The sequence below is a fragment of the Neomonachus schauinslandi genome, chromosome 9 (genome assembly GCF_002201575.2).
Source record: "Neomonachus schauinslandi chromosome 9, ASM220157v2, whole genome shotgun sequence".
Lineage (NCBI taxonomy): Eukaryota > Metazoa > Chordata > Mammalia > Carnivora > Phocidae > Neomonachus > Neomonachus schauinslandi.
In genome coordinates, this window is record NC_058411.1 from 84,320,540 (window position 1) to 84,333,084 (window position 12,545).

The 12,545-nt window shown below is 41.8% G+C and overlaps 1 protein-coding gene across 1 annotated transcript in view; it reads left to right on the forward strand.

Annotated features, from left to right (window-relative positions):
• The first annotated feature begins 65 nt into the window (after positions 1–65).
• Positions 66–12,545, forward strand: part of PDIA3 (protein disulfide isomerase family A member 3) — a 25,111-nt gene continuing 12,631 nt past the window's right edge. Inside the window, exons 1-3 of the mRNA XM_021695310.2 lie at positions 66–400; positions 5,909–5,987; positions 8,849–8,966. Of these exons, the coding sequence (XP_021550985.1) occupies positions 234–400; positions 5,909–5,987; positions 8,849–8,966 (364 nt within the window). The 5' untranslated portion in view covers positions 66–233. The remainder of the gene's footprint in view (positions 401–5,908; positions 5,988–8,848; positions 8,967–12,545) is intronic.

A 12,545-nucleotide genomic window follows, 5' to 3' on the forward strand; every position in this document is an offset into this window, starting at 1 on the left:
CCGGCCACTCGGCGGTTACCAGCTGGTCCCGCCCGCCCGACGCAGGCGCCTCGCAGCCAATCGGCGGCTGCCACACTGCGGCCCGAGCCGGGCTGGGGGGTTGGGACCTCCGGCTGCAGGTCCGCCTGGGCCAGACGCGCGAGCGCAGGCACAGGGTGGGTGGTTGTGGCCGGCCTCCGCATCCCCGCCGAACCCCCGACCCTCCCGGCCGCCCCTAGCCTCACCTCGTAGCCATGCGCCCCCGCTGCCGAGCGCTGTTCCCCGGCGTGGCGCTGCTTTTCGCCGCGGCTGGTCTCGCCTCTGCCTCCGACGTGCTGGAACTCACTGACGACAACTTCGAGAGTCGCATCTCCGATACAGGCTCTGCGGGCCTCATGCTCGTCGAGTTCTTCGCCCCTTGGTGAGGCCATTAAGCCGGGGCGCGGGAGGGCGGGGGGGAGGGACGGCTGGGCCGGGGGCGAAGGCGCGGGAACGGTTGGGCCTACGCAGCGCGGGCGCCCTCCACCATATCAGCAGGCCCGGCTGCAGCCGGCCAATTTCCCACCCCCGGTGAGCCGAGCTGCCTCGGCAAGAGCGGAGAAGTCGGTGCTGATTGCCTGGGAGCGAGACCCGGGAAGAAAACCCGCAGGCCCCGCTCACGTAGGGGCACATCCTTACCTCGTTGCTCTTGCGGCATTTCCTATTTGCAGAGGGTTTAACCACCCCCTACCCCGCTTAGATTGGTATCTTTACTGGCTGAGTCAGTGTTAATGCTCTCCATCCGACAAACGGTATCTTTACAGTTTCTGGCTGAGTCAATGTTAATGCTGTCCATCCTACAAACGAGGCATCCCAAGGCTTTATATCGGAAGCGAACATTTCACCAAGTGCAGAGAGGAGATGCCCTGGGCCCTCAGAGTACTTCCTTTCTTCTTGCCCCACGCTCCGCAGCCATTGGTTTCTAGCCAAGGTCACTCAGTGGCTGCAGAATGGTCATAAATGCTTTCTTGAGGCCGGCAATTATTTTATTCCATCGCATGGTGCACACTTTCTCCATTAAGCTGATCCCATTTCAGCACCGGCAGAATCCCGTCAAAAAGAGCAGGTGAAAAGAGAAATGCCGTCAGAAATCTGTCTAAAGTGTCGGTTTTAATTAGGAAGAATGCCCAAAAAGACTCCACTGAGAAAGTAATCAGTGTGGGGAGAAATAGTCCACTTCAGGGTGATATAACTGAACAAGGGTGTGAGTTCCTTAGGATATAACTAACTCAAAAAGTTGGGGGTATGGGGGAGAGAGCAAATAGGATTTCTGACTGAGTAGACCTGAATGTTTTGTTTTGTTTTTTTTTTTTAACTCCCAAATCCTTACCGCAGAGAGCCATGATTATTTTCAGGCTTGGGATGGTTCAATATATTCATGCTGATTACAGTACTTAATTTTTTTCCTCCTGCCACAATACCTTTAATTAAAAATGATTTGTATTCAAAAGTATCAGTAAAACAAAGTTGGTGTATAACTTTTACTTGCTTCTAACTCTGGTCTTTACTCAGCAAGGGTTCAGCCACCGTGCTGGGGGTAATACTAGAAGAAGTCTGGTAATGAAGACCACCTGAACCAGAAAGATGTGTTAGAGGCAACAAATTTTGTTTTCATCTTGTGACAGATTTTATGTGCAGGCATTCCTGTGGCCAACTGGTAGTACTGATTACACATCACAGGTGGTCTTTCGTTATACATCTGCAGAAGTCACATTCCATCTTAGAAACTACTCTTCCCAATCATATAACCTTGCTGTTAACTTTGAAGGGGTGTAACTGTATTTAGAGTGGCTGGATGGGGTTGTATCAAAACTGGGTGATGCTTCTGTGACTGCAGGGGTCTACCTTAAATTGTTGCATGTGCTTCCCTAAAAACTGCATATCCCGTCATGCACTAAACTATCCCCAAAATTGGGTGGATCCCTGCTGTGGTGTCTGCTTTTAATTGGTCTAGAAGGTAAGGTAATCCTCCACAATGCCGGCAAGCAGGATCAGTTTTCTGAGTGACTGATTTGGAATCAAGGAAGTCTCCTGTTGATAATGTCCTTATTTCTTCACATTCAACTATTTTTATTTATTAATACTTCAGCTAGAAATGTTTTCTGACTGCTGTAATCCTTTGTACAGATCAGAACTGGCTCACAAGCTAGATAGGAACAGTTAATCCAATTGAAAGTAAATTGACCTATTTTGGGCAAGTTCTTCATCTCATTTGTTTTAGGGTATTTTTTGCACTTTCGTTTTATAGTGAAAGTGAAAAATTTCTTTGCATTTGACTTTGTAGACTCATATTTCCATTATGAAGTTTTATCTGTGTAATTTGTAAGAATGGGAGTATATGAATTTCTCTGGGGAAATAAATAACACTGTTTAAATGTGATAGTATCTGAAAATTTATTGATCAACGTTAAGTAAGTTTTAAATCCTCAACATCTACTTATGTTGTAGATTTGTGCTCTACCCTCTAGGACAGTAGTATTAAATGATTCTTGATATACAGTGTTTTTGGAGTACATATAGAAAAAAAATGTGTGGGGGCGCCTGGGTGGCTCAGTCCTTAGGCGTCTGCCTTCGGCTGGGGTCATGATCCCAGGCTCCTGGGATTGAGCCCCACATCGAGCTCCCTGTTCTGTGGGAAGCCTGCTTCTCCCTCTCGCACTTCCCCTGCTTGTGTTCCCTCTCTTGCTGTGTCTCTGTCGAATAAATAAATAAAATCTTTAAAAAAATATGTGGATAGTGTAAAATGAAATATTTCTTTTATACATGCTAATTCCTTTACTTGGAATTTCTGATGTATCCTCCGACCCCAAATTGATCTTTTCAACAAGATTTAGCTCCTTGGACAAACTGGTTGCTCCCGCCTCTCAGTTGGGACCTAATATTGTCTGTCACCCCTGCCAGACTGGTGTTCCTATAGGGAAAGGACTACATCAGTTTTTCTGTCAGAGACTTTCGTCACAAAGTAATGATTGTTGATTGAATGTGTGTTGGGATTCACTATTACTGCTAGGTTCCATCCCTGAAAGTGATGGAATTGTTCTTTTAATACTATCTAGGACTGGGTGAAAGAAGTAGTGGTTAATCTTGATGTTCCTCTTCAAATTCCACCTGAGTTCCATTCCTGGTGAATCTGAAGAAGGCAGTCTCTTCTAGTCTCTCTGGAACTCGTTGAACAGGTCCTTCCTTTGGGCATTTGATGACTTTATGGATGCAGCAAACAGTTAAGGCAGTGGTTTTCAGGGGCGCCTGGGTGGCTCAGTCGTTGAGCATCTGCCTTCAGCTCAGGTCATGATCCCAGGGTCCTGGGATCAGGCCCCGCATCGGGCTCCCTGCTCAGCAGGAAGCCTGCTTCTCCCTCTCCCACTCCCCCTGCTTGTGTTCCCTCTCTCCCTGTGTCTCTCTCTGTCAAATAAATAAATCTTTAAAAAAAAAGCAGTGGTTTTCAGTCCCAGCCTCGATAGTTATACACATATCTCCCTTACACCCTTGGTTCCCTCCATGGGTATTTTTTATATGCATCTGGGTTGACACCGACTGGTCTGGTCTAATTATTTTATACTATTTTTTTCACTTCAAATATTTTGAGATGGTTGAGGTGAAACTTCTTAAATCTGTTGCCTCAGCCTTCTTGATAATTAGGTATTCAACAGAAATCTGTCTTGTTTCTTTTTTATTCTCATTGCTGTCACTCTGGTCCAAGCTTTCATTATCTGCCATGTGAAATATATTATCTTCTAGGTGGCTTCTATTTTTATCTCTCCTTTCCCCCTTCCTGTTACATATATTGCTGACCGGAGTAGTCTCAATACACATAAAATGTTTATTATCTCTTAATAACAATAAACAAAGCCCTCCATAGTTCTCCGAATGTATCATTTTCACTAGTAATTTTACCTTTGCTCTACTATTCCCCTTATCTAAAATACCCCAGGACAGGTCCTGGCTGAAGCCTTAAATTCTTAAAGGCCCAGATCCAATTCTTACTCCCTTTAACTTTTTTTTTTTTTTAATCTTTGAGCCCTTATGTTCCCCAAAGCCTGAATTTCTCAGATAAATTTGTTATCTTATTAAATCAGTTAGGATTTGTGTGTTTTTGTTGCAACCCAAGTACACGAGTTTTTAATTTATTTTGCAATCTAAGGAATATAGAGGATGTAATGAATAATACCATATTCCATATACATGTAAGATGCCGCGGATTGGGAGGGGAATCCTTGTTTTATGTCTCACAAAGAAGGAAATCCTACCGTTGAAACTATGACATGATTGCAGGGCACATGCCAATTTCAGATATGGTAAAATGCGCATCCATGAAATACAGTATAGGGAATACCATTTATTCACCACCTGGTCTAAAAATTAAAGGCAGTACAGTTGAAGCCTATACATCCCTTCCCCGTCTTATGTACACCCCCATCCTGAATTTGGTGTTTATCATTTGATCCTTTTATACTTCTAGTAAATATGTATGTGACACTAACTAACATCTAATATTACAGTCTTTTTTATATCACCATTCCTTCATTTAAGCTTTCTAATGATTCTTTTTGAATAGAACTCCTACTAAAGACCTTAAAGAATATAAGTTCTTGTAGTCCTTTGTTTTAAACACGTTTTAGGGGCAAAATGTTTCCAAGTTATTTGTCCCTCACTTAATAAAATAAATTTTGAGACTGTTGGCTATGAAATATATAAGGTCAAGTTTCTTCCATGTTTCTTTCTGTTTTCTAATTCTATTTTTGCTATCTGTGGGGAGGTTACAGGACTACTTTACCTTCTCCAAGTGGTCCCTCTGCAACCCATTGGATTTTGAAGAGATGACGTATAGCTGGTGCTAGCTACATATACATGGATAAGGAGGAGTATCTCCCCTCTCCCCGCATCGCATATACAGTGTGCCTGTGGGACTCTCAGGACTTCCCAGGCTAGGAGCAGATGTTTCTGATGGCCTTCTCGGAAAATACTCTAACTGACAATGTTTTATCCTCATCAGTTCTTACAGCCAGATGAACTATGTAGCTGTAAAAATAGGGCTTGCTGTCTTAAATATGTCATTCTAATGCTGTGTTGAAACTCAGCTGAGAAGAAAAAAAGGCTCTAACAGCTGCTAAAGTATCTAGCAAATGAGTGCCTTTTGGGCCTCCTTCGCCTACCCCCTCAAACTGGGTTTTTGGACAAAGAGATTCCTATTGAAGGAATGGAGAAAAAGTTCTTGGTGATTTTTTTTTTTTTAATTTTTATTTATTCATGAGAGACAGAGAGAGAGAGGCAGAGGGAGAAGCAGGCTCCCAAGGAGCAGGGAGCCCGATGCAGGACTCGATCCCAGGACGCTGGGATCATGACCTGAGCCGAAGGCAGATGCTTAACCATCTGAGCCACCCAGGCGCCCTTGGTGATTTTTAAAGATTTAATGTCATACTTGGAACCTTAGAAGGTTTCAATCACTATATTTTTAAGAATCACAGTGTGGTTTCTTAAAAATGTGCCTTTTGGGAAGTGCTACCAGAAATGGGATTGCTGCTATCTTGCTCTTCATTTTGTCCTCATTAATTAGTCCGAAGGCTTGAGCCCTTTCCCTCTTTAATGTGGGGTATAATTCTGACTATAGTTTTCAAGGTTCAGTTATACTTTTAACTGAGAAAATGGTGGCTCCTCTGAACTATGCTAGTCCTAGCATCAGCCTCAGGTTAGGGATAATACCTTTGCCCTTGAGAGCTCTGGTTACTTTATCAGTAATGGATGTTGTTCAGGTGATGTTTTTGCTTTTGGAAGCAGCTACTAGTTCAAAAGTTGTATTACAGTTTGAGGTTCGTCCTAGAGAAACATGGTTAACAATCTTGAAGGATTAAACTGAGAATTTGGCTTTTTTTTTTTTAATGTATTTATATAGGTGTGGACACTGCAAGAGGCTTGCCCCTGAGTATGAAGCCGCAGCAACCAGATTAAAAGGAATAGTCCCATTAGCAAAGGTGAGTCTAGGCAGATTCTTCATTAAAGAAAATGGGGTATTTTCCATATGATCTCACTGATGAACACATGCCAAGGGGGAAATGAAAAAAAAGGAGAGAGGGAAACAAGCCCTAAGTGACTCTTAAGGGTAGAGAACAAACTGAAGGTTGATGGAGGGAGGTGGGTGGGGGGTGGCCCAGATGGGTGATGGGCATTAAGGAGGGCACTTGTGAGGAGCACTGGGTGTTGTACGTAAGTGACAAATCATTGACTTCTCCAGAAACCAATTTTTTTTAAAGATTTTATTTGTTTAGAGAGTGTGTGCATGAGTGGGGGGAGGGGCAGAGGGAGAAGGAGAGAATCTCAAGCCGACTCCGCTAAGCCCGGACCCTGACGAGGAGCCTGACACCAGGCTGGATCTCCCAACCCTGAGATCATGACCTGAGCAGAAAGCAGGAATTGGACCCCTCAACCGAGCCACCCAGGCACCCCTCCAGTAACCAATATTGCGCTGTATGTTAACTAACTAAAATTTAAATTAAAAAAAAGGAAAGAAGAAAATGGGGGTTTTTTTTGTTTTTTTTTAAAGATTTTATTTATTTATTTGAGAGAGAGAGAATGAGAGAGAACACATGAGAGGGGATAGGGTCAGAGGGCAAAGCAGACTCCCTGCCGAGCAGGGAGCCCGATGCGGGACTCGATCCAGGGACTCCAGGATCATGACCTGAGCCGAAGGCAGTCACTTAACCAACTGAGCCACCCAGGCGCCCGAAAATGGGGTATTTTAAATAGTAGTTTTTAAAATTAACATTCATTTTCTCTACTCTTACGGTACTAAGAAGAGAACGCTAGTTTCTGGGCAAATACACAACTGACTATTGTATTAATTATGGTTTCTAAAGATTAAAAGTAGTAAAACTAAGGGAATTACTGGAATAAGAAAGAGGTAAAATATATGGTAAATAGAATTAAGGGGCAAATATGGAAAATAAAAATATAGTAGTCAAGGTCAGAGGAAAATTGTTGAATAAATGAGTTCCCTAAACTTCCTTATGATATTCATAGTGATGGGAATAGGAAAATGACAGGATGTTGTAAGTATGTAGCTAGCTGGTCAACTATAAACTTAGTATTTGCTCTTACAATCATAGTAATGCTTCTGTGGCATGCCTGGGTGGCTCAGTCGGTTAAGCGTCTGCCTTTGGCTCTGGTCATGATCCCAGGGTCCTGGGATCAAGTCCCAGTAGTTGGGCTTCCTGCTCAGCGGGGAGCCTGCTTCTCTCTCTCCCTCTACCTCTGTGTGTGCTCTCTCTAGCTCTCACTCTCTCTCAAATAAATAAAATCTTTAAAAAAAAAAAAAATCAGTAATGCTTCTAGAATTTTGCCATTATTCTATAGTAAACTCATAGTTGCTGCAGTATAAAAGCTCACATCTTTGGGCACCTGGGTGGCTCAGTCGGTTAGGCGGCCGACTTGATTTCGGCTCAGGGTCACGAGATTGAGCCCCACTTTGGGCTCCGTGCTGAGTGTGGAGCCTGCTTAAGATTCTCACCCTCTTCCTCTGCCCTTCCCCTCACCCATGTGCTCACGCGCTTGCTCTCTCTCAGATAAATAAATCTTTAAAAAAAATAAAAGGACACATCTTGGTCAGCCTCAAATAAATAGTTCATACATATATAGGACTGTTTTTGGAAACTGCTTTTAATCCTGATGTTTCTCTGGCTGTTTGCCTTGGGGGAAAAAGAAAGTTCAGTCATGATTTAATTCCTGCCTTGTGTAGCTATAGCCTGTGTTTCTCTGGACACATTACTTTTCTACACCTCAGTTTATGTTAAAGCATTGGGGCCATACCTCAGAATCTTGTGAAGAGTAAATGAAATAACATATGCAAAGTGCCTATAGCACTGCTGACTTTAGAGTAAGTGGCTAGATAGGAATTGTTTTCCTTCTTCCTGATAGCAAGTCTCTCTAGAACTACCTTGTTATAGTTTAGTTCATATTCAAATTATCTCAGGGAGCATATTCAAGTATTGGTACTTTGCTAATAACTCTAGATGATTTGCCAAATCAAATTATACTCCACCCCACCTAAAGGATATGTACCTCCATCCATCCATCCCCTTTATAATAATCATTATCAAAGTAAGAAAGATACTGTTAGTAATTTAAGCGATTTATCCCTCACATATTTTTTTTTTAAGATTTTATTTATTTATTGGACAGAGAGAGACACAGAGAGGGAACACAAGCAGGGGGAGTGGGAGAAGCAGGCTTCCTGAGGAGCAGGGAGCCCGATGTGGGGCTCAATCCCAGGACCCTGCGATCATGACCTGAGCTGAAGGCAGACGCTTAACGACTGAGCCACCCAGGTGCCCCCCCACTTTTTTTTTAAGATTTTATTTATTTGAGAGAGAGAGAGAGCACAAGCAGGGGGAGTGGCAGGCAGAGGGAGAGAGAGATCAGCAGGCTCCCCACAGCAGGGAGCCCAATGTGGGACTCAATCCCCAGACCCTGGGATCATGACCTGAGCCAAAGGCAGACGCTTAACTGCCTGAGTCACCCAGGCGTCCCCCTCACATATTCTAAGGCAGAAAGAAGGTGGAGACCACTGCTTTAAATAATAGAGACTTTGAGGGAAGAATTTAAATAGTCATTTGTGCATTTTGTAGGAGGTCCAGCAATCTAAATTTTAACCAGTTCTTTAGGTGATTGTATATAACTAGCCCAGCACCAGTCTGCTTAAAATATATGTTCTGTGGCATGTGTGCAAAGAATTGCTTGATCCTCTTATGATTTGAGTAGTCTTTAATATTTTGGGAATATAGGAGGAGCCTGCAACAAACATCTGGATAATAGATGGTTCGTGTATTTTAATCTTTAGGTTGATTGTACTGCCAACACAAACACTTGTAATAAGTATGGAGTCAGTGGATATCCAACCCTGAAAATATTTAGAGATGGTGAAGAAGCTGGTGCTTACGATGGGCCTAGGACTGCCGGTAAGGATCCTGGATTACATTTTGGAAACTTACTTGTTAAGTACCCTGTTTTTGTAGTGGGAACATGACATTTTTCTAAACAACCTACTTGTAATCTTAAAAATTCCTCATCTAAGGGGCGCCTGGGTGGCTCAGTCCGTTGGGCGTCTGCCTTTGGCTCAGGTCATGATTCCAGGGTCCTGGGATCAAGCCCTGCATCAGGCTCTCTGCTCAGCGGAGAGTCTGCTTCTCCCTCTCCCTCTCCCTCTCCCTCTGCCTGCTGCTCCCCCTGCTTGTCCTCTCTTCATCTCTCTCTGTCAAATAAACAAAATCTTAAGAAAAAAATTCTTCATCTAAGAAGTCTATTTAGTATCTAACAAAAGACTTCTCTAAATAAACAGATTATGTAAGTAATGTAGAAAATACATGAACTTGAGTTGTAAGGTCTACTAGGCATTTTTTTCAATTGACATATTTATTGAGTACTTAGACTCTGTGCCAGATATTTTAGATATACTAGGTGCTCTGTATTTATTGATAAAACAGACAAGTTTCCTACTCTTATGTGCTTACATTCTGGGAGATGAAGAGAAGAAGACAACAACCAAGTTTAAAAGTATATGTAGATAACTACATCCCAAAACAACACACACAACAGAAAATAACAAGGGTCGACAAGGATGCAGAAAAATTGGAACCATTTTGCACTGGTGGTGTAAATGTAAAATGGTATCGCTGCTATGGAAAACGGTATGGAAGTTCCTGAAAATTAAAAAAAAAAGAATTACCAAACAATCTAGCGATTCTCCTTCTGGACATATACCTCAAAGAATTACGAGCAGGGTCTTGAAGATATATTTGTATGTAGTTTCCTAGTGTAGTAAAATTCATAGAGACAAAGTACAATGGTGATTCCTAGGGACTACAGGGTGGAGAAAATGGGGAGTTTTTTTAATGAGTAGAGTTTCAGTTTTGCAAGATGGAAACAGTCCTGGAGAGTGGCTATGCAATAGTGTGAATGTACTTAATGCCACAGAACTGTATGCTTAAAAATAGTTATGATAATAAATTTTATGTATATCTTATCACAGTTAAAATTATTTAATTTCATATATAAGATAAATTCAGTTAGTGGTAAGAGCATTAAAGGAGAAAAATAAAACCATTTATGTGCTAGTGACTGGGTTTGAGAGTACCACATCATCGGAGTTAGCAGGGCTGTAACCTTTGAGCTGAGACGTGAATGATAGGCATGAGCTAGCCTTGAGAAGATCTGGGCCAGAGCCTTCCAAGCAGAGGGGAAAGACTCTGAGGTATACAAAGAGGCCTTAAGGTATAACTGAGCTTGATGAGTTCGAGGGATAGAAAGACCATGTGGCTGGAGTATAATTAGCATGGATGGTAGATGAAGCTTTTTTTTTTTTTTAAAGATTTTATTTATTTATCTGACAGAGACACAGCGAGAGAGGGAACACAAGCAGGGGGAGCGGGAGAGGGAGAAGCAGGCTCCCCATTGAGCAGGGAGCCCAATGTGGGGCTCGATCCCAGGACCCTGGGATCATGGCCTGAGCTGAAGGCAGACGCTCCACCTACTGAGCCACCCAGGCCCACCCCGACAGATGAAGTTTGAGAGGCAAATGGGGACTGGATCCTCTAGGGCCTGTAATTGATGAGAAAAAATATTTTGGACAGTTTTGCCGAGTCTTTCAAGTAGTGACACACATTTTATTTACCTTTTCATGATGGAAAGCTAAGAGAAAAGGGGTTCAGTTAGGTATTTTAGGGAGGTGGAATTTTTTCAATCTGCATGATTGTTACTCCTATACAAAGCTCTGCATAACATGGCCACTACCTAACTCTTGTATCATCTTAAGATTGTTTCACCTTAGGACCTTTGCCCTGGTTATATTCCCAGCCCGAAATGATCTTCCCCTATGTTTTCATGGCTTGCTCCTTTTTGTCATTCAGATCATGGCTTAAATTTTACCTCCCAGAGGCTTACCCAGGCCACCAGACCTAAAGTAGCCACCCAGTCATTTTCTTAACCACCTCATCCTCTTAATTCTCTACATAGTTTTGGTTATTATATCATTTTGTAATTGTTTATTTGGAGATTTTGTTTATTATTTGGAGATTTACTTAAACTGTAAGCTCTAAGAAAGCAGAGACCTTGTTTACTTTATTTACTACTCTGTCTCCAGCACCTAGACTCTTCACATGCAGTAGATACTCAGTAACTCTTTGTTGAATGCATGAAAAAATACTTTGACTCCACTGAGGTCATTTAGCCAACACTTAAAATTTGGTATGTCTAAGCACAGAAGGAAAAAAAAATTTCATGAGCTTAAAAGTATTAATGAAGAACCCCATGTTACCATTCAGATTTTATTTGTTCAATTTAGGATGGAATTAGCGGTTCGAATTATTGAAATGTTTTTCTGAACTTGAGCATGCCTTAACTAAATTGTAGGTGAACCCAATTAGACTGCTACTGGTCAGATACTGTCACTTGGGCTGTAACAATAGATTTCTTAAATTTAAGAATTTCTTAGTATCTGACTAGGAGGTCAGATGTTTGGCTACTTAGAATGTATTATTTCGTTTATGTACTTCTGTGCAAACTATGCTCTTTGCCCTCCGGCTTAAATTGGTTGCTCTGCACTCCCTTTATACCTTCCACAGAATTTTAAATATTTACGGAGAAAAGTAACACTTCTCATCATAGCTACAGGTTAAAGTTCTTTATAATTTATATCATGATATAGTAATAATAATTCCCTTAGAGACTAAACAAATCATATTCAATTTCAATTAATCTGTTGATGCAACCCCTCCTATGTGAGGAATTGAGGAAAATATTTAAAAGGAAAAAATGTCCATGACGGGAGAGAGAAGGAAGAAACATTAGAAAAAATGCAGAATAGACTCAATCATGTTGAAAGAGTTAAATAATACTCTGTCTTGGCCAGTTAACAAATCAGTAGAGTACTTAGAAGAGAAAGAGGGTGCAAGAGATAGAATGGAGGGGGCGCATTGCCTTTGTCTGAACTGTGGGCATTTTGAGCCTTTGAATGGTTTTAGTGGACCCCAGAAGTTTAAGGGATAAGATGATTTTTTGTGTTTCTAAATTGTTCTACTTATCTAGCCCATTTCACCTCAGTAGGAAAGTGTGATGTAGGTGGATCCTGTACATGGCATAACTTGACCTATATATAGTTAAAACCTTGTACTAGCTATCCAAGTTCATGCATTTTCTGCCTTTAAAATGTAAGGCTACAAGTGACTCTTTGTGCTCCTTGAGAATACGGGATTTGCTTACTTAATTTATTTGTAAAATGGATGTTTCTCAAACTTACGAGCTAGTAAGTATTATTCTAGAGCTAGATATATATCACTGAGCAAAACAGACAAAAATCCTTATGCATTTGGAATTTACTTTGTCATGGGAAGAGATAGATGAAAATAATAAGGATAGAGTATTAATTAGGTGGGTGAAAAGTGCTACAGAGAAAGATAAAGCTGGGGAAGGGAATTCAGGAGCGTTGGAGGTGAATAGGTTTTAGTTTACAATGGGATGGTCAGGGAGAGCTTCTTTGAGAA